At 39.4% G+C, this 26,977-nt stretch overlaps 1 protein-coding gene across 2 annotated transcripts in view; it reads right to left on the bottom strand.

Moving 5' to 3' along the window:
- The window catches only part of rab28 (RAB28, member RAS oncogene family), a 122,909-nt gene that overhangs the window by 13,807 nt on the left and 82,125 nt on the right, over positions 1 to 26,977 (bottom strand). For both annotated transcript variants that reach the window (XM_073064996.1, XM_073064997.1), the window contains exons 5-6: positions 20,600 to 20,703; positions 10,505 to 10,582 (exon numbers count right to left, since the gene is read on the bottom strand). In XM_073064996.1, coding sequence (XP_072921097.1) covers positions 10,505 to 10,582; positions 20,600 to 20,703 — 182 coding nt within the window. The remainder of the gene's footprint in view (positions 1 to 10,504; positions 10,583 to 20,599; positions 20,704 to 26,977) is intronic.

The raw sequence follows: 26,977 nt of genomic DNA, 5'->3' as shown, positions 1-26,977 counted from the left end.
CACTCAGTCCAGAATCATCTCTATGTTAAAGTTTAGCTGGATTATAAAAAGCATTCTAATCCTGTACACGAATGCACCTAGAGAGAAAAGTGTCCTAGCCTCATGGAACATTCAATGCGATAGGAAAAGTATTTTACTTGGATTGAAATGCTTATTATTTCATAGGTTACATAAACGGAAACACATTAATCACAGGATGGCTTACCTCGCACAAAGTGCCAGAGCATCATAAAATTATTTTGTTTACCTGGTATAGCTCTACCTAGAAACAAAGTTAGCAGCATTGTCTTATTTTGTGGTTCTTTATGGTTTAAATTCAAGAGTTAAGCTTGTTTGTCACATGTGTTTCAAAACATACAGTGAAATGCCTCATTTGTGTTGAGGGCATCTGAGGGAAGCCCACAAGTGTCACCCCACATTTTGGTGCCAACATTACATGCCCACAATGCTCAGCGGGACAACACAGAAAACAACAAGCAACAAAACAACAATAGCAAAAACAAGCTCCATTCCTCTCACACACCCACACACATACACAGTCCTTTAACTCCCAGAGCAGGCCTCCATCCTGCAGTGGACATGGTCTTGAGCCCATAGACACCGGGGCTTCAACCACCCCAGCAAACTTGCAGAGATTTACAGACTCGGCTCTGGCCAATAGACCTCGACTTTCAGACTTCAGATTCAAATATTGGTCCTTGATCATCGGCATTGATCTCAGGACATGCCAATTCACTGAACACTAAGAATTGAAGTCAGAACTTGCCAATGAACATTAGAACACTAGACCTTGAACTCCAGTCTCACATATTCGTAAACCCAAGGGATCATCAAAACTCATTCCTCCTTTCCGCATGGAACTTGGACTCCAGAACCCATTGACAACTTGTTGACCTTGGGGGCGGGGGGGGGGACCTCGTCCACTCTCTGCCAGTCCACCATCTAACCACGGATGTTGGATGTCGGCATTGCTGGTCTTTGAACGTGGAGCAGAGACTCTAGCCTGACCTCCTATTCTCCCACATCCCTGTTGCTAAACCCTAACCTGAGCCCTAACTCCTCTCTCTGTCCCCAAACCATCCTTACAAACCTAAAAAAATTACAAATTAAACCAATTAAAAACATCTAAATCTGAGCTGCAACTCAAATCAAAGGTTACATCTTGGCACCATCTTCGAAGTAAATGTAATTTAACACAGAGCAAATTCTATATACAACTATTTCTTGGTTGAGACACCAGATTCTAGTAATTCCTATACCCATTTTTGTCCATCTCTTTGAAACTGAAAATTGATTTAACCCAGAGCAAATCCCAGCTGCAACTATATCTGGGTTAAAAGTGACTGTTTTGTTCAAAGTTAAACTTAAATTTTATTATCAAGGGACGTATATATCACATATACTACTATGAGATTCATTTTCTTACAGCCAGTCACAGTAGAACAAAGAAATACAAATGCATCAATAAAAAAGCTACACACAAACAAGGACTGACAACCAATGTACAAAAGAAGACAAACTATGCAAATATAAAACAACAAAGATAGGAAAGAAAAAGAAAGAGGTGAGTGAGGTTATCCATGCAGTTCAGGAACCTGATGACTGAAGGGTAATAACAGTTTTTGAGCCTGGTGGTGTGGGACCCAAGGCTCCTGTACCTCTAAGAATTCTGGAAATTCCTACTGGCACCTCTGGTCACTTTGCAAGCCCAACAAATTTTCTACATCAGGGAAGCTAGCAATGATATAATTTCCCAACTTGGACCATATTGTCCAGGGAGCAACCATCATCAGCGTAGGATACAACTGTTTAATTTTTAGATGAGACTGTTTAATTATTATTTTCTTTGCAGTTTAACAATTAATTACCTGCTTGTATTTTAAGTAGCTTTTAAATGCAAAAAACAGTTTAATACGCCTCTAGTGGCTATACAAATTACAATTCTGGAAAGTTCTGGTAGCCTCTTTGTTTTCCATTATTTGAATAAGTGCTTTCTTTTTAGTTGACTCAAATCTATAAATTAGAATGGAACTTTTCCTCATCTATGAATATAAAATAGCTAAACACAAAGTAGCACCAACTTGTTCTTAGCATCTTAGTCTCAAGTCCTTAAGTCTTCTACTTCTAGCTTCTATTCTTGTTTCTTTTGTTCTATCAATGCTTAAGAAAACAATCGTAAAGCAACAAGTATTGTGGCTCTTTCCTGACTCCTAAAAGAACTTTGAATTTAAACACCAGAATCCAACATTGGATACTTACAAAACAACATGGCGTTACAAATGCACACTGAACCAAGAAGCTTTTAATGTAAGTAAAATACATAGCTCTGTGCAAACACACTTTCCCTTTTGCACTAAACCAACCTCTTCATGTCAACTGGTCTCCAGTCCATTTCTGAAACTGCCATTCTCCTTTATTCCCAACTTTGTGTTCACTCCCAACTTGACTGTCCTATGCCTAGTGCCACTTTTTCACACAGATATCTGGCCTTGGTCTCCCCACCCTAAATTTCTCCCTCAAATATACAAGTTGGCCTTGTTCTTTATCTGCTTGAAAGAACAAGTAGGTCTTCTTAATTCCTTGTCAGATCATGTTCGTCATCAGGCCTTGCCAACCTATCTAAGTTTCTGTAGATTAATATCAGCCCTCCCAACCCTAATCTCCACGTCAGATTGGTGTCCCCAGGTACCATGTCAGACAATGCCAGTTTATCCAATCTTACTGTTTTACAATGTCAGTTTATCCATTCTCTCCATCAGACCACACTAGCCTTACCCCACCAATCTCTCCAACAGGACATGTCAAACAAACCATGTTAAACTCATGATTCCAACAACCTCTCCACCAAAAATAATGACCTTTAATTCCACCCCATCCCATCAACCACAAAATGTGCCAGATCACTTCCAACCCCAGGGCCCAACATGTGTCAGATCAAACTCTGATCTCGAATGTTGAGTGGTAAGCCAAATCCTCATAGCATCCTCTACATGTGTCACATCACTTCCCAGATCCCAAAACAACATTTTGGCAGATTGCTACTAACATCAATAAGTTTCAGGTTCCAGGTTCCACAGGACATTGGCCACAAGCCCACTTGGGCTAATGACCAACCTTTCATGCCAGCCTTCTGGAGAGGATGAACGAGTAGTGCATTTTCAAGCATGAAAATGTGAAGAGCCTGATAATGCCTGTGAATTTTCCTTTGGTAGGACAATAAAGAAAAAAAAAATCACTGTTTCAGTGTCATTCCAATTCAGCCAAATTAAAGTTTTCAAAACTCACAAAATAAATGGCTTAAAAATTGTTCACCTCAGCCAAAGATTTGCCCTCAGATTATATGTATAGATCTTGTCATTAAAGGAAATATGTGTAATTATTTTAAGCAAGCTGTCATAATTTCACACATAATCTGAGCATAATAATACTGCCCAGATAACATTGAGAATAGATGCAGGGTTCGTGGTGTTTTTTGTGTGATGTGTGGAAACTCTGGAAGACCTCCAGTCTCCCAGATAATTACCTGAACATCAGCTCCTTAGAGACAGGGTTAAGGAACTAGAACTGCAGCTGGATGATCCTCAGCTCATATGGGAGAAGGAGGAGATGATAGATAGGAGCTACAGGGAGGTAGTCACTCCCAAGTTGCTGAATGCAGAGTAGTCCTAAGGCTGTTCCCTCAATAACAAGATTACCACTAAGGATATTACTGAAGGGGGGTGGGGTGGGGGAACGACCTACCAGGGTGAAGCGGCAGTGACCGGGTGACTGGGGTCTCTGACACTGAGGCTGGCTCTATGGCTCTGAACAGAAGCGGGAAACAACAGGAGTGCAGTGGTGATAGGCAATTTCTTAGTTACTGGTACAGACAGGAGATTGTGTGGACATGAATGAGACATCTAAAAGGTATGCTCCTCTCAGGGTCCATGGTGAAGGATGTCTTGGTTTGAGTCCACAGCATTCTAAATGGGGAGGGTAAACAGCTGGTGGTTATAGTACAAACTAGTACCAACTACTTAGGTAGGAAAAGGGACAAGGTCTGGAAACAGAAGAGAGAGGGAGTTAGATAGGTAGCCAGACACCAGTAAAGGTAAGAATAGGATGATTTGGCAGATGAATGCGTGGCTGAGGAATAGGTGCAGGGGGCAGGGTTTCAGATTTCTAAATCATTGGCATCACTTCTGAGGAAGGAGTGACCTGTACAAAAAGGATGAGTAACACCTGAACACAAGGGGCACCAACATCCTTGCAGGCAGGTTTGCTAGAGCTCTTGGGCAGGGTGTAAATTAATTTTGTAGTGGATAGGAACCTGAGTAATAATGCTGAGGATGGAGCAGTTGGTATACAAGTAAATACAGCATATAGAGACTATGAGGAAGACAGGCAGGTGATAGGGCAAAACACAGTCAATGAAGTAAGTGGAAGTGTTACATAGGGGCAATATCAAAAAGAGTAATGAAAAGGTGTTATATTTGAATGCACACAGTATACGGAATAAGATAGATATCTTACAGCATTGTTAGAGATTGACAAGTATGATGGTGTGGCACTGCTTGAGTCATGGCTGGATAAAGATCACAGTTGGGAGCTTAACATTCGAGGAAACACATTGTACCAAAAGGACAGGCAGGTAGGCAAAGGAGGTGATATGGCTTTGTTGGTAATAAATGAAATCAAATCAAATCCTCAGAAAAGGGTGACATAGGATCACGTAGAGTTTAGGAACTGCAAAGGTAAAAAGATTCCGGTGGGAGTTATATACATACAAGCCACGATGTTGGGTACAAGTTACAACGGGAGACAGAAAAGGCATGTAATAAGGGCAATGTTACAATAGTTACAGATTTCCATATGCAGGTGGATTGGGAAAATTAGGTTGGCTGGATCCCAAGAAGGGAATTTGAAGAATGCCTACAAGAAGGCTTTTTAGAGCAGCTTGTGTTGAGCCCACTAGGAAAAATGTATAATGAACCAGGTTTGATAAGGGTACTTGGTAAAGGAAACCTTAGGGGTCAGAGATCACAAGTGGAATTTCCTAGTGGCCAACCATTTAAATTCCCATCCCCATTCCTATTCCAACATGTCGGCCTATGGCCTTTTCTTTGCCATGATGCAACCACTGTCAGGGTGGAGGAACAGCTCCTCGTAATCTGCCTAAGTAGCCTCCAAACTGATAGGATGAACATCAATTTCATCTTCCAGGAACTTCCCCCACTTCCCCCTTCTTGTATTCCCCACTCTGGCCTCTTACCTCTCCTTACCCCTTGGAACACCTCCTTCAGCCCTTTCTACCATGGTCCACTCTCCTCCTCCTCCTTCTCCAGCCCTTTACCTTTCCCACCCACCTAACTTCACCCATTGTCTAGTCCTCCTTCCCCTACCCCACCTTTTTATCTGATGTATTCCTTCTTCCTTTCTAGTCCTGAAGAAGGGTCACAGCCCGAAATGTCGTATATATATCCATTTCCATAGACGCTCCCTGACCTGCTCAGTTCCTCCAGAATTTTGTGTGAATTCACCCTGCAATTTGGGAGGGAAAAGCTAAAGTCAGATGAATCAGTATTACAGAGGAGCAAAGGAAATTACAGAGGCATGAGAGAGGGGCTGGCTAAAGTTAATTGGAAGGGGACATTAGCAAGGATGGCTGCAGTTTCTGGGAGCAATTCAGAAGGCGCAGGATAGATACATTCCAAAGAAGAAGTAGTATTCTAAAGGGAAGATGACACTACCATGGTTGACCAGGGAATTCAAACAGCATAAAAGCAAAAGAGTGCACAAGTAATACAGCAAAAATTAGTGGAAAGTTAAAGGATTGGGAAGCTTTTAAAAGCGAACAGAAGGCAACTAAAAAGCCACAAGGAGAGAAAAGATGACATATGAAGGTAAAGTAGCCAATAATATTAAAGACGATTGAAAAAGTTTTTTCAGAAATATAAAAAGTAAAAGAGAGGTAAGAATAGATATCAGGCCATGGAAAATAATGCGGAGAGATAGTAATGGGGGACAAAGAATGACAGTCGCAGTATGTCAAAAATTCAAGAGTCTCAGGGGTAGGAGTAGAGTTGCTATTAATAAGAAAAAGGTGCCTGGAAGCTGAAAGTTCTGAAGGTAAATAAGACACCTGGATCAGATGGCCTACATACCAGTATTTTGAAAAAATTGTGGAGCCATTAGTAATGATCTTTCAAGAATCACTAGATTGTAAATGTCATTCAACTCTTTAAGAAGGGAGAGAGATAGAGAAAAAGATTATAGACCATTTAGCCTGATATCAGTGGTTAGAAAGGCTGAAATACCAGGGGATGGAGGCACATGATAAAATAGGCCAAATTCAGCATTGTTTCCTTAAGGGGAATTTTTGTCTGACAAATCTGTTGGAATTCTTTGAGGAAATAATGGCAGGATAGACAAAGGAGAGTCAGTGAATGATTTGGATGGCGAAATGAATGTCTTTATGGTCAAAATTGTAGATAACATGAGGATAGGTGGGGGGACAGATAGTGTTGTGGAAGCAGGGAGTCTGCAGAAAGACTTAGAGAGATTAGGGAAAAACAGCAAAGTAACAGATGGAACATAGTGTTGCAATTGCATGGTCATGTACTTTGGTAGGAGGAATAAGGACAAAGAGCATTTTCTAAACAGGGAGAAATTTCAAAAACCATAAGTTCAAAAGAAGCTAGGAGTCCTCTTGCAGCGGTCCCTAAATATTAATTTGCAGGTTGGGTCAGTGGTCAGGAAGGCCAATGAAAAGTTAATATTCATTTTGAGAAGACTAGAATATAAAAGCAAGAATGTAATGCTGAACACCACACACAAAATGCTGGAGGAGCTCACCAGGCTAGGCAGCATCTATGGAAAAAGAGTACAGTTGATGTTTCAGGCCGAGAACCTTCAGCAGTCCTGCCAAGGTGTCTTGGCCTGAAATGTCATATATTTATCCATATCCATAAACACTATGCAACCTGCTGAACACCTCCAGCATTTTGAGTGTTGCTTGGATTTCCAGCATCTGCAGATTTTCTCATGTTTGTGATGTAATGCTGAGGCCTTATAAGGAATTAATCATTCTGCACTTGAGGAGTTGTGAGCAATTTCGGGCCTGTTATTTAAGAAAAGATGTGCTGTCAATGGAGAGGATACATAGGTGGTTCACAAAAATTATTGCAGGAATGAAAGTGTTAATGTATGAGGAGCATTTGATGACTCTGGGCCTGTACTCAATGGTGTTTAGAAAAATGAAGGGGGATCTCATTGAAACTTATCGAATATTAAAAGGCCTAGATAGAGGAGATGTGGAGAGGATGTTTCCTGTACCTGGGGAGTCTAGGAACAGGGGGCACAGCCTCAGAATAGAAGGATGTCCATTTAAAATAGAAATGAGGAGGAATTTCTTTAGTCAGAGAGTGGTGAAACTGTGGAATTCATTGCCACATATGGCTGTGGATATATTTAAAATGGAGGTTAGTCAGGGTATAAAAGGTTATGGGAAAAATAATGATGGAATGGCAGAGCAGACTTGATAGGTCAAATGGCCTATCTCTGCTCGTATGTCTAATGCAAGTAGAAAGTATACAACAATTGAAATTATAAAATACAATGTAAAAGCTTGAAAGAATTCTAATATATAAAAACTTAATATTCAGTAAGATGAATCAAGGATTGCCAAATTTGAAGGAAGTGTTAATTCTTATCTGCAAGAGGATGCTGCTACATGCCAGTAACTCAAGCAATTAGGGAAGGAACATGTTCCTGTACCTAAAAAGACCAAGGTAATATGTCTGAATGACTGGCGTACTGTCACAATCACCACAATAATAAGCAAATGCTTTGAGAGGCTGGTCCAAGACTACATCTGCAGCTTGCTACCACCCACACTGGACCCCTACAATTCACCTATGGCCACAACCGATTGACAGATGATACAATAGTCACAACTCTACACACCGTCTTTACACATCTGGAAAAGAAGGATGCATATGTGAGAATGCTGTTCTTGGACTACAATTCAGCATTCAACACCATAATTCCCTCCAGGCTTGACAAGAAGCTCAGAGACCTCGGCCTTCACTCTGCCTTGTACAGCTGGATCCTGGACTTCATGTCAGATTGCCGGCAAGTCATGAGAAGGAGCTCCCTCACCTCTGCTCCTCAGGGCTGTGTCCTAAGTCCCTTCCTTTAGTCTCCGTACAGCCATGACTATGTCACCACCCATAGCTCCAATCTGCTAATTAAATTTGCTAATGATACCACATTGATTGGCCTTATCTCAAATAGTAATGAGGCAGCCTACAGAGAAGAAGTCATCACCCTGACACAGTGGTGTCAAAAAAAAACAACCACTCCCTCAATGTCGCAAAAACAAAGGAGTTGGTTGTGGACTACAGGAGGAATGGAGACAGTCTAGACCCTATTGACATCAATGGATTTGGGGTTGAGAGGGTGAACTGCTTCAAGTTCCTCGGCATCCACATCACCAAGGACCTCCTTGGTCTGTGAGCACCAGCTGTGTGGTGAAAAAGGCACAACAGCACCTCTTAACACCTCAGACAGTTGAAGAAGTTTGGTATGGGCCCCCAGATCCTAAAAACTTTCTACAGGGGCACAATTGAGAACATCCTGACTGGCTGCATCACTGCCTGGTATGGGAACAGTACTTCCCTCAATTGCAGGACTCTGCAGAGCATGGTGTAGACAGCCCAGCGCATCTGTAGATGTGAACTTCCCACTATTCAGGACATTAACAGAGACAGGTGCATAAAAAGGGCCCAATGGATCATTGGGGACCCGAGTCACTCCAACCACACACTGTTCCAGCTGCTACCCTCTGGGAAATGGTACCATAGCATTAAAGCCCAAACCAGCAGGCTCCGGGACAGCTTCTTCCACCAGGCCATCAGACTGATAAATTCACGCTGATACAATTGTATTTCTATGTTATATTGACTGTCCTGTTATACATACTATTTATTACAAATTACTATAAATTGCACATTGCACATTTAGATGGAGACGTAATGTAAATATTTTTACTCCTCGTGTATTTGAAAGATTAATAAATAAAATCAACTTAATTTGAGTGGAAGACAAATACTTCTTTAAATGTTGGACAACAACAAAGAGAGATGTATCCTAGAAGATTCAAATATACTTCTTAACCAGTTGGCCACCCACCCACTTTTCTGAAAAATACTGCACGATAGGAGGAGGTAGTGAGGATAGAAGGAGAGGAGATAAGTTAAATATGATGAAAGAGGGAAAAAACTGTCATTCAATGAAATTTATTAGCTTAAAAATGCATTACTAGTGATAAGAAATTACTTGATTAAAATTAAACAGCTATATACTTTGTCATCCAAAACTAAGGTGCTGATTGTGCCAATTCATTCTCACACTCCTCTTTCTTCTATAATGAGGTCAAGCCGAGTTAAAATGAGTGACCACCCCCATACCTTCCAGAGTCAGCTTGTCTGGACCATCAGAATCCCAGGAAAGCTAATGGGCTTTTAGAAAGGCAGGGAATCTTATCATTATGGACTCCAACTTTCCGGATCATATATCTATTTGGAAGTAAATGCTTGTCACTGTAGTACATAGCTAAAATCAACATCTCGTCAAAGTATGAGACTAGAGGTTTCCTCCCATCTATTAGAACCACATCTTTTATTAAAAATCCATTAATATGGAACGGTCTGGATTGATTTCCCTTTGTAATGGATTTCCATTTTTTTTTGCCAAAGAGTGCAGTTTGCAGGTTGTAATTTGCAGGGCTAAAATTATTTGAGGGGCTAGTTTTTTTTTAAACCAGCTGTAAACTTTGAAATACGATTTAACAGACAAGATTATTAAATGGCATTGAATATTAATAAAGTATAAAGATTTTTATAGTTTTTAATTCAACCGTTTTGCAGTTTTTGGACTTGAACCAACAGTCAGCAATGAGAATGTCCAGCTCCTGTTCGTTTACTCTGTTCCGTACAGAAATGAATGCAATACTTAAGCTCTGTAGAGATAAGTAGAATATTTTAACAAACTCACATCTTAGCAAGATGCATTGCAGAAATTAATTAAAATGTTTTATCCCTAGTCTTCTACTGTACAGATTAAGGTCAAAAGCACATACCAACATTACCGTCTTCAGGTCAAATACTGACCTGACTGAAATGTAATCTATACTCCTTAATCTTCATTGTGGCTTTATCTTAACAGCATCTTGACCACATAAATGTAGTGGTTTAAAGTGGCAGCTTATCACCAACTTCTTAAAGATAATTATGAATGGGCAATTAATGGTGGACTTACCAGCAACGTCAAAAGTCTGTGCATGAATTTAAATTATATTAGTTATACAGGGAAAAGAGCATGTTCTCATACACACTCAACCAAATCTGAAATAGCATTTAAAGATTCACCAAAATATTTGTTATTTCAATTAAAATTATTAAATCTTTATCAGATTTGTAATAGCTTAACAAAAGCAAGAGGATTAAGTTATAATCTTTAATACCTGTGATTGTTCAATCTCTGCTTTATTTAGTTTAATGCCAATAATGTCTGCAGCAAACCTTTGAAAACAGAGGAATACCTGCAAAATAGAACAGGTTAAATCATCAGAAGCAAGTTTAATATAAATATGTCAAAAATCATCAGATTCTTTTCCATTGCACATGAGTAAATATTTAATCTAATCTACCCACATCCTGGTATTGTATTTTATATATCAATTATTTTTTTCTATGTCTTAATAAAAATCACCAGAGAAAAATGTCACAAATATGAAAGTATTGTAGAATTAGTAATTGTATTTTCTGAGACTGAATTCAAAAACATAATTCAAAGTATATCTCCTGCCTTCCAAAACTCTTAAGGCCAGCAAAAAATGTTTAATGCTTTTTGATACAACTTTATGCAAGTGCACTTCTACTAGGAAAAAATAATTATAATTTGGTTTCCACAACGTGGCATGAATTACTGTAACTGGTTAGAGAATACAAAATTGCTTGTAGAAGCATAAGGTTTCAGAAAAGTTTTGTAATAAAAAGAACCCAAATTTATCAGTACAGGAAAGCAATCCAAATTAACCTTAAAATAAAGCATATTGATTATTGCAATTAAATTTCTGCGAATTCAAAGTAGGAAATCTGTATCCTTTGCTCACAAATTGTAATAACATTTATATATTGAAAGTGAGCTATGACAACTCCAACTGCCTGTGCTACTGGGCACCATAAACAAAACTTTCAGAATGTTGACAAAAAGTTCCACATTTCTCTGATCAAGAGCAAATGTTTGCCTCGACTATACTACAGGCTCTCAACCACTGGTTATCTAATGATGTAGGTCTTCCATGACTAGTGACATGGAAAATCATGTGATTTTGTCTCCCACTATCGGTGAAGGAATGGCCAGTGTGCTGACATTCAAAAAAGTGTTGCTGAAAGAATGAACTTTGATGTGATGACATTAGCCCAACATGTAACGTTCACATTGCTGACCTGTACCAATCCTTCTTAGAAGTGATGAAAGATTCAGTGTTGGAAAAAGAACGGTGACTTTTTAAACAAATATATCATCACTAGATTCCACAGAAACAGTAAGCTTTGTGTTTAGCATAATGCATTGGTTTTATTCCATGTAGAAGTAGTTGGTGCATGCATGGTTGATTCTTGTTAAACTGCTCTATTTATTCCAAATCAACAAAAGGAAGCTGAATTTTCTTTGTAGGTTGCTAGGGGTGAGAGATATAGGTCCGTGATAGGTGGAAGGTAGTAGAGATTAAATGACAAATGTTATAATAGTAAATAGAGCTTTCCCTTTATCCCATCCTCCAATTCATCATTTCCCTGCATCTTAAAACCATCTTTATCTCTCATGTTTTACCAATTCTAACAAATTCATGAAAAACATGGGAGGGTCCATGTTATTAACAAAGAAAACATGAACTATATGATGAAAAGCATAAGATCTGCAACATAATTTTATTTAAAATTCTTCTCCTACGTCTTGGACAATGTATGCTTTAAATGGTAAATTCATGCAAAATAATGGCTGGTGGACAATGATTACAGTATCGATCTTGTTATACTGAGAATAATGACTTGTTAATCTGCAAATTAAAATAATGAACTATGCAAAGATTCATTGTAATATTAAGACTGCAGTATAAAAATAAATTACCCAAAAGTCAATTTGCAAAATTGGAAATTAGCCAAAAAAAAATCCCACTTAATCTGACTTCAAACTCTTGTAATTCTGATGCAGAACTATCAATCCACATTAGGGAATAATCCTTAAATTCCACTGTTAGAACATGAGAGATAGGAGTGAAAATTGAACATCTAACAGCTGTAAACCAGGCATAATGTGGTTCACATTCAAAGAATGCTCTATTGTCAAAAGAAATAGTCAAATGGGTCAGGGCATTTGGCAAAACAGGAGTAAGACCTCATAAATGTAAATAAGTGTCCTTATGTCTATTTTAGGACTTCCATCAGAAACTCCTTTGTGATGAGTCAGAACCTAAAGGCTACAGAGGTGAAGTTTAGAAATTTTTATATTATTCCCACAAAGTCAGAATAACATGTAGGAGTGCTCTCCTAATTCTACACTAACTTTTTTGATTCTGTTCCTTCACATTCAGAACTTACCCTGAGTCTGTTATTGGTGAGACAGTTAATAAGAGTTCACTCAAACAATGGTCATAAGGCTCCAGGCTATATAATCATTCTTTGGGCCTTCTGTTGAAGATGACATTCATTGCAAAAGAGCACAATGAATTCCTACCTAATAGTAATGAAACACATTCCTTAATATATAGCTACATTCTGGAGCTTGGCAAAAGATTATTGGACACAGTTAAGGAAGACGGCAGCAAGTGGTAACAGATAGATAACGAAAGGAAGGAGGCCAAAACACATCATTGTTCAATTTAACAGTAAATGGATAAAAGGGCAGAGCTAGAAATGCTCTGGATATAATTGAATAGATAGATAAGAGTATTGGAACAATCCCACACATGTAGATTTTGTAGTCCCAACAATTCAAAAAGTGCAAAGAAAATACTCTTTCAGATACAAATGCAATAAGACTTATTCACAATATGGTAAAAATCCAATAGGCTTGGTGAGTAAATTTCCGTATCACCTGGATCAAAAATGGAGGTGTTCTGCTGGTCTCTGCTTGCTCATTAAAGGAGCTAAAAGTGCATCTTGCCAGTTCTTTTTGAATATAGCATCATCCAAGAGGTGGCAGATTTGATTGACCATCAATCCACCATTCCTTATGGCTTCTTAGTGCAGAACCTTGCAATATCATAGTTCTGTGTTTATGGATTGATTATTGCATTTCTGGGCCTGTGGACTTTTTCATTCTTATGCTTTTATATTCTGTTTTTTATCCACTGTTCCTTTTTGGTTTTGTTGTGCGAGGGGAGAGTGTTTGGGGGTTGATGTTGTTAGTTTTTTGTTTGATATTTTTCTCTGAGTGACTTTCATGTCCTTTCTTTGTTTCATGGCTATCTGGAGAAATACAAATCTCAGTTTATATGGATACATGCTTTGATAATAACAAATGAACCTATGAACTATGAATAGCTGGTCTACATAATTGGAATTTCCTATTCTGAAACATTCAATCTGATAAAATTTTATTAAATAAAATAATTGGATTTATTTTACCAATACTATTTCACTTTTATTACACGTTAACTAATGTCCATTGCTGATAGAATATTGCTACCATCTTATTGGCCATCTCCTCACAAAGAAAATGAAGCAAACACTCCAGTTTCAATCTGGAAAAAAGGTAAAATAATATGTGCTTAAATCCCTAAATTTTTTTTCTGGGTCCTAGGTTCAACAGTATTTTGACATTTTTATGCATCATTTGAGTGGCACACAAGGAGAAGGCCATTTAGGTTGGAAATTCTTCTTCTTCTCCTTTTTCTTATGTTCTTTAATGCAGCTCAGAAATATAAATGTCTAGGGTTTGAGGACTACAGTTACATTTGTTTTGTTACAAATGTTGCCATACCCATAGTACAATACATGCCATAGTGCCAGCAACAAAGCCATCTCTTTTGATAGTCACTTGCTCAGGAACTCTAGAGTGAAGCAGCAACTGCCTCTGACTCTTGGGCTTGTGCCAAGTTAGGTTTATTGAACCAAGTCCAATGAAGAAGGATGGCACTGAGGAAAATGCCACTATCACCACGAAACTTTCCTATTCTACTGCGGCTTTTCTCCACATTTTTATCGAACTATTAAACTACAAGACATAGGAGCAGAATTAGGCAATTCTGCCATTTAAGTATGCTCCGTCATTTCATCATAGGTTAGTTCTTATCCCTTTCAACCACATTCTCCTGCCTTCCGCCTTTGCCGACCTTTGATGTCCTGACTATTCAAGAACCCATCAACCTCTGCTTTAAATATACCAAATAACTTGGTCTCCATAGCCTCAGAATAGAGCGACGTACATTTAGAACTCTTTACAGCAATGAATTCCACAGATCCACTACCCTTTGGCTAAAGCAATTCCTCCCCTAAAGTGTTCTAAATGTACGTTGCTCCATTCTGAGGCTGTGCCTAGTGGTCCTAAACTCCCCCACTATAGTAAATATTCTCTCCACATCCATCTGATAGAGGCCTTCCAATATTCAATAGGTTTCAATGAGCTCCACCTCCCCCGCATTCTTCTAAACTCCAGTGAATACAGGTCCAGAGCCATCAAACGCTCCTTATATATTAACCGCTTCATTCCAAAATCATTCTCGTGAACATCCTCTGGACCCGCTCCAATGCCAGCACATCTTTTCTTAGATAAGGGGCCCAAAACTACTCACAATACTCCGTGCGGCCTGACCCATGCCTTATAAAGCATCAACATTACATAATTTGCTTTTACATTCTTGTCCTCTTGAAAGGAATGACTACATTGCATTTGCTTTCCTTACCAACAACTCAACCTGTAAGTTAACCTTTTAGGAATTCTGCATGAGGACTTCCAAGTCCCCTTGCACCTCTGATTTTGAATTTTCTTCCCCTTTAGAAAATAGCCTATGCATATATTCCCTGTACCAAGTTGAATGACCACACAAATAAGAGGTTCTGTAGATGCTGGAAATCCAGAGCAACACACAGAAAATATTGCAGATTATCAGTAGGTCAGACAGCATCAATGAAAATGAAATTAACAGTCGATGTTTTGGCCTGAGTCCTTTCATCAGGACTTTAGAGGAAGGGGAAAGATACCAGAATAAAAAAGTGGGGGTGGGGAAGGGGAAGGCAGCCATGCTAGAAGTGATAGGTGAAACCAGCTAGGTGCAAGGAGGGTGAAGAAAGAAGCTGGGAGGCGACAAGTGGGAAAGGTAAAGGGTCGAAGAAGAACCAATCTGATAGGACAGAAAAATGGACCATGGGAGAAAGGGAAGAAGGAGAAACACCAGGTGAAGGTGAGAGAAGAGGTAAGAAGAGGGAAGGGGGGGAGGGAAAAGAGATCACTGGAAGGAAAAATCAATGTTCATGCCATCAGGTTGGAGTCTATATTTATCAGAATATGAGGTGTTGCACCTCCACCCTGAGAGTAGCCTCACCATGGCAAAATAGGCAGCCATGGACCAAAATGTCAAAATGGGAAAGGGGATAGGAAATAAAATGGTTAGCCACCAGGAAATTCCACTTGTCGTGAATGGAGCAGAGATGCTCGACGAAATGGTCCCCCAATTTATGTTTGATCACACCAATGTAGAGCAGGCAACATTAGGAGCACTGAATACAGTAGACGACCCCAATGGATACCTCACCTGATGTGTTACCTCACCTGAAAGAACTGTTTGGTGCCCTGAATGGAGGTGAGAGTGGAGGTGAATGGACAGTTGTAGCATTTCTTTCTCTTGCAGGATATGTGCCAGTAAGGAGATTAGTGTGGAGGGATGAATAGACAAAGGAATAATAGAGGCAGGAATCACTGCAGAAAATAGAGAGTGTGGAGGAGGTAATGATGAAGGCAAAAGTTGTGGAAAATTATGTGTTGGATACATTGGCTCCTGGGGTGGTTGGACGACAAGAGGACTTCTATCAGTTAAGGGGATGGGAAGATGGTGTGAGCACAGATGTCTGAAAAATGGAGGAAATGCAGGTGATGGCAGCATTAATGGTGAAGGAACGGAAACACCAATCTTTAAAGAAAGAGGACATCTCTGATATCCTGGAACGGAAAGCTTCATCCTGGGAAGGGATACAGCAAAGACAAATCAACTTCAAAAAGGGAACAGAAATTTTACAGGAGACAGGCTGACCATGGGAATCTGTAGGTTTATAAAAGATATCAGTAGTCAGTTTGTCTCCAGAGATGGAGAGCGAGATCGAGAAAGGGGAGAGAAGTGTCAGAAATGGTCCAAGTGAACTTAAGGGCAGGATGGAAATCGGATGCAACGATGATGAAATTGACAAGCTCAACATGGGTGCATGAAGCAATACCAATGCAATCATCAATGTAGTGCAGGAAGAGTTGAACATTACCAGGGAAGGCTTGGAATATGGACTGTTGCACTTAGCCAGCAAAAAAGCAGGCACAGCTGGGGCCCATGCAGGTGCCCATGGCTACCCCTTGAGTTTGGAGAATGTGGGAGGAACTGAAGGAGAAGTTGTTGAGGGTGAGGACCAGTTCTGCCAGACAGAGAAGATGGGTGGTGGAGGGGAACTGGTCATGTCTTTTATCGAGAAAGAAGCAGAGAGCTTTAAGGCCTTCTTAATGGGGGATAGAAGTGTATAGGTACTGGAAATCTATATGAAAACGAGGCAGTAAGAGCCAGGAAATTGAAAGTTGTTGTGGAGGTCAAGAGCATATGAAGCCTCACAGATGTAGGTTGAAGGGAATGAATCAAGGGAGATAGAATGAAATTGAGGTATACAAACACGAGTTCAGTGGGGTAGAAGCAGGCAGAGACAATGGACCCACCTGGACATTCAGGTTTGTGAATCTTGGTAGGAGATAGAAATAAGTAATGTGGGCTAAGGGAACTATGAGCTTGGTGGCAGTTGAGAGGTCTCCAGAGTTGATGAGGTTAATGATGGTGTGGGAGACAGTGGCCTGATGGTCCAGAGTAGGGTCCTTTTCATCGGGTAAGTAGGAGGAGGTGTCTGCAAGTTGCCACCTGGCCTCACAAGACAGAGGTCAGTCCACCACACTGCAACAGCACCCCCTTTGTCTGTGGGTTTTTTATGGTGAGGTTGAGATTGATGCAGAGAGAGAGTGGATGGCAGTGCTTTCAAAGGGGTTAAGGTTCAAGGAGATGAGCCAGTTGCTGTCTGGTTGACAGTTAGAGAAAAAAAAGATCCAGAGCAAGCAGAGAACCAGAGAAAGGTGTTCAAGAGAGGGCGCGGAGACGGAAGTGACAGAAGAAGAACTCGGTGTTGTGGCAAGTGGGGATCTCACTGAGATGCAGGTGGAGATGTTCACACACTTCCCTACACTATATTCCATATGCCACTTCTTTGCCCATTCTCCCAATCTGTCTAAGTCCTTCTGCAGACTCCTTGCTTCCTCAACACTACTTGCCCCTCCACCTATCTTCGTAGCATACACAAACATGGCCACAAACCTATCAATTCTGTCATCAAAATCATTGACATATAACATGAAAAGAAGCAATCCCAACACTGACTCACGCAGAACACCACTAGTCACTGGCAGCCAACTAGAAAATGCTCCTTTAACTCACACTATTTGCCTCCTGCCAGTCAGCCAATCTGCCATCAATGCTAGTATCTTTCATGACTTCTTACCTTGTCAAGCAGCCTCATGTGCGGCACATGTCAAAGGCCTTCTGAAAATCCAAGCATATAATATTCGACTTACAGATGCTAGCTATAAGGCCCATCCTCTTAAAACCTTCACTGAACAAGTTAACCGTGTCTTTGACCTCAGCTTCTGGATATGCATATGCACAAGAATACCACCACTAAGGCCAATTCACAAACTTCACCAGAAGGCTCAGCAAACCAATCCATCCTTACAGGCCAAAATACCCTGCATCAAAGCCCTTGTTCCTCTTACTCAATTGTACTGGGAAGACAACAGAGTCTAGAAAGAAACACTCAATTCTGAGTGTAAGTATTGGAGCAGATAAGCAGGCATGAAAGGTTTCTCAGGAGATAATTATTCTTTACAATTTGCCCCATTTCTCAAAAGATGCTCTTGAGATGGTATTGAGAATCTCAAGCACACATAAGGGTGTATAGAAGTCCTGTGTAAGTGTCAGGTGAATGCACCTACTCAGAAACAATATACCTGCCTGCTCTTTGGGCCACTTTGTACTCTATCTGTGGGAGAGTCTGAGGTTGCCGGGCATCATCATCCATCTCAAAAGTCACAACACCAGGATATAAATCTTTGATCCGGAGGAACAACTAAGAAGACTTACTGATATTTAGTAATGTTTCCCTAAATCTCTCTCCTGATTAACATAGAAAACCTACAGCACAATACAGGCCCTTCGGCCCACAAAGTTGTGCCGAACATGTCCCTACCTCAGAAATTACTAGGCTTACCCATAGCCCTCTATTTTTCTAAGCTCCATGTACCTACCTAAAAGCCTCTTAAAAGACCCTATCTTATCCACCTCCACCACCGTTGCCGGCAGCCCATTCCACGCTCTTACCACTCTCTGAGTAATAAACTTACCCCTGACATCTCCTCTGTACCTACTCCCCAGCATTTTAAACCTGCGTCCTCTTGTAGCAACCATTTCAGCCCTGGAAAAAAGCCTCTGACTATCCACATGATCAATGCCTCTCATCATTTTGTACACATCTATCAGGGCACCTCTCATCCTCCTTCACTTCAAGGAGAAAAGGTCGAGTTCACTCAACCTACTCTCATAAGGCAAGCTCCCCAATCCAGGCAATATTCTTGTCAATCTCCTCTGCACCCTTTCTATGGCTTTCACATCGTTCCTGTATTGAGGCGACCACAACTGAGCACAGTACTCCAAGTGGGGTCTGACCAGGGTCCTAGTGAGGACCCTGTGATTAGTGAGGCCTTTCTGCTGAAAGCAGCAACTCCTGCCCTAGAGATATTTTGACAGCATGCTAAACCACAGGTCTCATCTCCAAATAGAACTGTCAGGAGTCTTTGAATGTCTGTGGCCATGCATGAGCAGTCAAAAATATTAATAATATGAAAAATTAATCCTACCATGAAAACATAAAAATGAATGAAATTGGAGATTATAATGATTAAAATAATTAAAATCTACAATTACTGTAAATAGATTGCAACTAATTCAAATAGTTCTCACAGGTATAACTGAATGAACTGAAACTCAAAGACCTCTCCATTGAAATAAGTTCAGTTGATCTGGAACTGTTGCTGCTGGTGCTCCACCCTGAATTCTATGACCAAAGTCAAAAGGGTTTCTGAAAAAAAGTTTTGTTTTTCAATAAGAATTCATCAAATTAAATCCTTGGTTTGGGGACATTATGCTTTGAGAAGTATTTAAATGACCAGGTCTTTGGATCTTGAGGTTAGAAGAGTCTGGAGGACATGCCTTCTTCTCATTGTTACTGTCAGGAAGGAAGCCTGAACGCACCCGCTCAGCGATTCGGGAACAGCTCCTTCCCCTCTGCCATCCGATTTCCAAGTGGATATTGAACCCATGAACACCACCTCACTTTTCATTATTTCTGTTTATGCACTACAGTTTTTAATTTAACTATTTAATATACATATATACTTAATTGTTTATATATTTATCATATATTGTATTGTACTGCTGCCACTAAACTGACAAATTTCATGACATATGCCGGTGATATTAAACCTGATTCTGACAAAAAGTTCTATCACTGAAACATATCAGACTTTAAGAACAGGTGTTTTGCCTGACCAAGGTGTCCAGAACCAAGAATCTGCAGTCTCAAAGACAAGAAGGAACTTCTTTACCAGAAGACAGTGAACATCTGGAACTTTGCACTAAGGAGGCTGAGTCACTGAATAAATCCAAAAAAGAAAAGAATATCTTTTTTGAAGATTTGGAGAATGAATGGATATGATGTCCACACAAGAAAGTGGCACTGAATAAAATAATCTGCCATGATCTTATTGAAGAGTGGAGGAGGAATGAGGCCCCATATGGCCTACTCCTACATAAATTTCTCTCATTCCAATAAATGCTTAGATCTATCTTCATGGAAGCAAATGAAGAGTTTCTTTACCAAGTTTAATGATAGCAGATTCCCTAATGTAAGGAATTCCCACAGATACGTACTCCACCACTGGATATATGGATTCAAATGCTGATGTGCAACCAGCAAATTAGCAGAGAAAAAAAAAGCATAAGTTGCGAAACTGTGAATTTATGTATAACATCTGCCTGCAAGTTAAGGCCTAATAAGATCTGGGTAATCACAAATATACTATCTTGTCGCATTACTTTGCAAATAAATAATCTGTACATTAATTAGTTAGCACTGTCTTTCATACTCAGTACATATCTGGATTTAATCTCAATCTCCTTTAAATAGCTTTTAACCACTTTAATTTTTCCAGTCAAAGTTAGATGTTACAACAGATTTGTATGTTGGAAATGATTCAAACTCACAGAATCTCCAGTTTTGGCAGAGACAAAATGACCACTGATGTTATTTTCCTGGCAAAATCGTTGATGTTTGTCTGTCTTCACAGTTCGAATGTGCTCCAGGTCAACTATGGGAGTAATAAGACAGTCTGATTATCCTTCAACTAACAACATTTTTTTTGAATTAAACAGATGTCTATTTCATTCAAGTAGTATAGCTTACTGTATGAATGTGCAAGACTATAAAAGAAATAATTTTACTTGCTTGATAATCAGGATAATGTGAAAGCATAATTCCCACAAAGCTAATTATCAGCATCAAAATATCACTTCATCAAAGTACATCACCTAATGACAATTAAAATAATGTATATCCATTTTAAAAGCTCTCATTTCCAAATATGAGAGGTTAGATATTAAATACTAGAAAAGTACACCATAGGTACAGACCATTCAGCCCACAGACAGGCTATTCTAGCCTGGACTTTTCATTAGTTATGGATTTTTTGATTCCAGAGCAATTCATTCAGCATCAAACTAGTTTTAAAAAAAAGGTAATAATATTTCAAATGCTACATACATCCAGTCCAAATCATTCTTTTGCTGAGATGTAAAGAAAATCTGTACCCCAAAATTTGAATTATCTCTATCAATTTCTGTGTATTGCATCTTATTGATGGAACTTTGAAGTGGCGTTTGAAACTAAGTTTTTGCATGGACACAGCACGACACAGCAATGGCAATAGTATATTATTAAGATCTTTATGTATTTTACTTTTCTAAAAAAACTCAGTACAGTACACATATATGACAAGTAAAACACTTTAAATTTTTGCAAAAATGAATTTTAGTTATTTTAAATGAGATTGATTTTGAATAGCCACAAAGAAAATTTTCATTCGTGACAACACTATTTTGAGTTGATTTTAAAGAAACAACTAGTTACTGTTGTCATAAACAATATATGAAGGATTCATTTTAAAACGTCATTGTTTAAAAGAAAAATAACATTCTTAGTCACCACCAAATTATTCTTGGAAGATTTTATAGTCTCTCATATATAAGTACAAGAGAAAAAAATACTTCTCAAGACCAGTGTGACACTGAAACAATTTGTCTCTGGGTTACCGTTTTCATCCAAAGGCTAAACTCTACCCATCCTCTAACTGACATCAAATTAGCCTATCCATTTATTCCCGAATGTAAGTGGAAAGATTAAGGGAAATATTGCAGAAGTTCTTTGAATAAAGACTATGTTGAAAAACAAGGGCATCTGTTTCTCTTTAAAATATATTACTTTTCTTCCCTCTCCTTCCCCTCTGAAGCAGAAGCAACTTTCTAAATGTCATTCATTAGGAATGGCAATTACTCATTTTTATTTAAAAATGTGATCTTCCTTGATGCTTGTCATTCTTAAAAAGATCTTGCTGGAAGTGAAAACAACTGTGTTTGAGTGACCAGAAACTTACAGCAAGAAAATAAATCTCACAAGTTCCAAAATGCTAAACACTGCTGGCTGATTTACATTATTTCACCACTATCCCCAAAAAGTCAACATCCTGATCAATCCCAATTTTCGTGTCATTTCTGCAAATGCAAATATTGTCCATTAAACACATCTCTGCAAAACAAGTTTTGTAATTAAATAGGGAATTATATAATATTTGTTAAAGAATACCAACCCACTTTTATTGCTCAGAAAATAAAAAAAATGTGCACAAAATCCTATTCCTATGGGTGGTAGATTGATTCAGGTAAGTTTTCAAACAATAAATCTGAAGTTTCTTACTTTTTCTTTTTACTTTTCCTTTCTATATTTTAAATTGAACCTTACATTCCCTTTTTATTCCATTTTTGAAACAGATTTCTCAATCAATCCTATTTCACCACCCAATCCCCCCCCCACCCCCCCCCGCCCGTTCCCATCTCAGACCTTCTGAATCCTTTAATCTCATTAAGGAGATTCTGTTTGTCTCAGCGGTGACACATTGACTTTGCAGCACTATTATCAACATGCACTTCCAGTAATTTTTGGGGAAGACTAACTAAATCTAGAAATACAGGAATAGTCTTTGGAATTATGTTGTTTGCTTGGGATTACTTCATTTCTCAATCTGTAACTAATCCAGTACCCTCATGTTGAGTGTGCCAAGAAATTCGGTATAAATGTGTAAAGATGAAAACTGAAAATAGATGAGAAGTGCGACTACATCTGCAGGAACTACATCCAACTTCGGTAACTGACTGACTGGGTCAAGGAGTTAGAGCTGGATTTGATTGTACTCAGGATCATTCGGGGGGCTATGAAAAGACTTCTGAGGAGGTGGTCATACCCAGAGTACAGACTTCAGATGGTAGATGGGTGATCTCCAGGAGAGGTAAGGGGATGAAGAAGTCATTGCAGGTTTCCCCTATGGTCATTCCCCTCAGCAACAAGTATACCCCTTTGGATAGTGCTGGGAGGATAACTCATCAGAATACGGCAGTACCAGCCAGGTTAGTGGGACTGTGGTCAAGCAGTGAAGTAGCTTAGGGGACTCAATAGTCAAGGGGACAGAAAGGAATTCTGTGGCCGCAAAGAGACACCAGGAAGGTGTACTGCCTCCCTGGTGTTAGCATCCATGATGTATCGGAGTGGCTGCAGAATTCTCAAGGCGGAGGGGAGGCAGCCAGATGTCGTATTGGCACCAATGACATTGGTAGAAAAGGGAAAGAGGTCCTCCACAGTGAGGATATAGAGTTAGGACAGATGCTGAAGAAAAGGGCATCCAAGGTTGTAATCTCCAGATTACTCCCTGTGCCACGGGCTAGTGCAGATAGGAATGAGGTAATAGCATGAATGAATGAGTGGCTACGAAGAAGGTATAGGGGACAGGGTTTCAAATTCTTGGTTTATTGGAATCTTTTCTGGGGAAGGAATAACCTGTACAAAAGGGACAGGTTGTACCTGAACTGGAGGGGAACCAATATCCTGGCCAGGAAGTTTGCTGATGCTACTCAAGAGAATTTACACTTGCTTTGCTGGGGGCTAGAAGCCAAAGCCCCAGGTCAGTAATGGAAGGATTGGACAGAAGGTAGATGTCAGGGGAAGTACTGAAAGGCAAAATCAAAATAACAAGTATGATGGGCTGGATAGTTCGGAGTGTGTATATTTTAATGCTAGGAGTATTATGATTTTTAGGTGGTTAGACTTGTAACTTGGCAATGGGATCATTAACATCAGTGAATTAGAAGATAAAAAAATCAGAAACTTATAGACAAAATAAAAATTATTAAAAGGAGTAAATAGGCAATCTTGATGGAAGATATGGGCTCTGCAGCTCAGTGCTGCAAAAAAATACTTCTTTAACTGCACATGTTTTCATTCAAACTGTGTATTTACCTTAAGAGTATCTTTTAAAGAGGCAGAGTTATGCCAGGGATTGAAAACTTTGGTTGACTCAAGGTGCAGTTGGATGAAATCAAGGCTCATCAGTGCTTGATATCAGACATACAAGCAGATAGCATGGAAAAGACTGAACTGTGGAGGTAGAATTCGGCTCTCACAGAACATACAAAAAAATTATTGCACAATACTTGAAAAATATTAAGTCTGTATACATCATATGCTGATGTATATGATAATAAATCTGTGTGTCATTCGCAGGATTTTGAAAAGTAGAGACTCAGTAGCTTCCACAAGTATATTCTGCACATTCCTTGCAACATTCAAAAATCTGTTCATTTAATTTGACCCTAAAAAGATCCTTTTAGAGCCTAAAAGGAGCAACTTGTATTAGAATCCATTGCAGCATGCCATACTCATCAAAACAACTGCAGTATTTACATAATATTTCAAACAAAATGGAAATAATCAAATTTTTAAGATGAAAAGAACTTGCAATAAGACGGTGTCATCTATTTTTATCATTGCTAATTGGGCTGCAATAAATAAGACTGTTAGATAACCAGTAAATAGTAAGACCTATATATAAATATGGACTTCTACATCAACATTGGCAAATTTCAAGTATAACATGAGGGCAAAATTGAAAAAAGTGATGAATACAAAAATGAAGATGTTATATTTGATTGCAGACAGTATAAGGAATAAGGTAGATGACCTTGTAGCACCACTATAGTATGGCATTGTGGGCATCACTGAGTCGTCGCTGAAAGATCATAATTGGGAACTTAATACCCAAGGATACACTTTGTATGAAAGGATAGGCAGGGAGGGAGGTGGACAGTCGTAGCTCTGTTGGTCAAAAATGAAATCAAATCCTTAGAAAGGGATGACAGGATCAGAAGATATAAAATACTTGTGAATAGAGTTGAGGAACTGCAAGGGTAAAAAGACACTGATGGGAGTTATATACATGTCCCTTAACAGTAGCTAGGATGTGGGATGTAAATTTCACCAGGAGATAGAAAAGGCATATAACAAGGGCAATGTTACAATAGTCATAGGGGAATTTTAATATGCAGGTAGGTTGGGAAAATCAGGTTGGTGCTGGATCCCAAGAGAGGGAGTTTGTAGAATGTCTATGAGATGGTTTTTTTAGAACAGCCTTTGGCTGGGCCCACTAGGGGAAAGGCAATTCTGGATTGGCCATTGTGAATTGGAGCAAATGTGATTAGGGAGCTTAAGGTAAAGCAGCCAATGATCAGAATAATGATAGAATTCACCCTGCAGTTTGAAAGGGAGAATGTAACGTCAGACATATCAGTATTTCAGTGGAGTAAAGGGAAATACAGAGGCATGAGAGAGGAGTTGGCCAAAGTTGATTGGAAGGGGACACTATCAGGGATGAAGCAGAATAGCAATGGCTGGAGTTCCTGGGGGCAAATCAGAAGGCACAGGATAAATACATCCTAAAGGAGTAATAGTATTCCAAAAGGAGGATGTGGCAACTGTGGCAGACAAGTCAAAGAAAAGGCACATAATATACCAAAACCTAAGGGAAAGTTAGAGAATTGGGAAGCTTTTAAATCCACAGAAGGCAACTACAGAAGAAACATAAGGAGAGAAAAGATGAAATATAAAGGTAAACTAGCTAATAATATCAAAGAGGATACCAAAAGTTTTTTTAGATACATAGAGTATAAGAGAAGCGAGAGTAGATATTGGACCGCTGGAAAATTGTGCTGGAGAGGTAGTAAAGGGGGATAAAGGAATGACAGATGAACTTAATAAGTACGTACTTTGTCTCAGTCTTCACTGTGAAAGATATTAGCAGTATGCCAAAAGAAAGGATACTATAGGTAAGTTAGCCCAGCTTCATTATTAAGGATGAGGTTTCGGAGTACTTGGAGGCACATGATAAAGCAGGCTAAAGACAGCATTGTTTCCTTAAGAGGAAATCTTCCCTAACAAATACGTTGGAATTCTGTGAAGAAATGACAGACAGGATAGACAAAGAAGTTAGTGGATGTTGTTTACTCGGATTTTCAGAAGGCCTTTGACAATGTGCCGTACATGAGACTGCTTAATCAAACAAGAGCCCATGGCATTACAAGAAAGATACCAGCATGGATAGATTGGTTGAACTGGCAGGAGGCAAAGAGTCAGAATAAAGGAAGCTTATTCTGGTTGGCTGCCGATGACTAATAGTGTTCTGCAGGAATCGGTGTTGGGACTGCTTTTTATGTTATATGTCAATTATTTGGATAACAGAATTGATGGCTTTTTGGCCAAGTTTGCAGATGATACACAGATAGGCAGAGGGACAGTAATGCATAGGAAGCAGGGAGTCTGTATAAGCACTTAAACTGAGAGAATGGGCAAAGAAGTAGCAGTAGTGTAGGGAAATGTATGGTCATGCACTTTTGTTGAGGGAATAAATACTATTTTCTAAACAGGGAGAAAATTCAAAAATCAGAGGTGCAAAGGGGCTTGGGAGTGCTTGTACAAGATCACCTAAAAGTTAACTTGCAGGTTGAGTCTGTGGCAAGGAAGGCCAATATAATGTTAACATTCATTTCGACAGTATTTGAATATAAGAGCAATTACGTGATGCTGAGGCTTTATAAAGCATTGGTCAAATGGCTCTTGCAGTATTCTGACCAGCCTTGGCCCCATTACCAAAGAAAAGATGTACTAGCATCGGAGAGGGCCCAAAAGAGGTTCATGAGAACAAATCAGTCAAAGTGTTAATGTATGAGGAGTGTTTGTTGGCCCCAGGCCTGTACTCACTGGATTTTTATAAGAATGAGAGGAGATTTCATTGAAATCTACTAAATATGAAAGGCCTACATAGAGTGGGTGTGGAGAGGATGTTCCTTGTAGTGGGCAAGTCTAGAACCAGAGGGCACCGCCTCAGAATAGAAGGACATCCATTTAGAACAGAGAAGGAATTTCTTTAGCCAGCAGGTGGTGAATCTGCAAAATCCATTGCCACTGACAGCTGTGGAGGCCATGTC

Source organism: Hemitrygon akajei, chromosome 13 (assembly GCF_048418815.1).
Source record: "Hemitrygon akajei chromosome 13, sHemAka1.3, whole genome shotgun sequence".
In the NCBI taxonomy this organism is placed as follows: domain Eukaryota; kingdom Metazoa; phylum Chordata; class Chondrichthyes; order Myliobatiformes; family Dasyatidae; genus Hemitrygon; species Hemitrygon akajei.
This window is presented reverse-complemented; position numbering and strand designations above follow the sequence as displayed.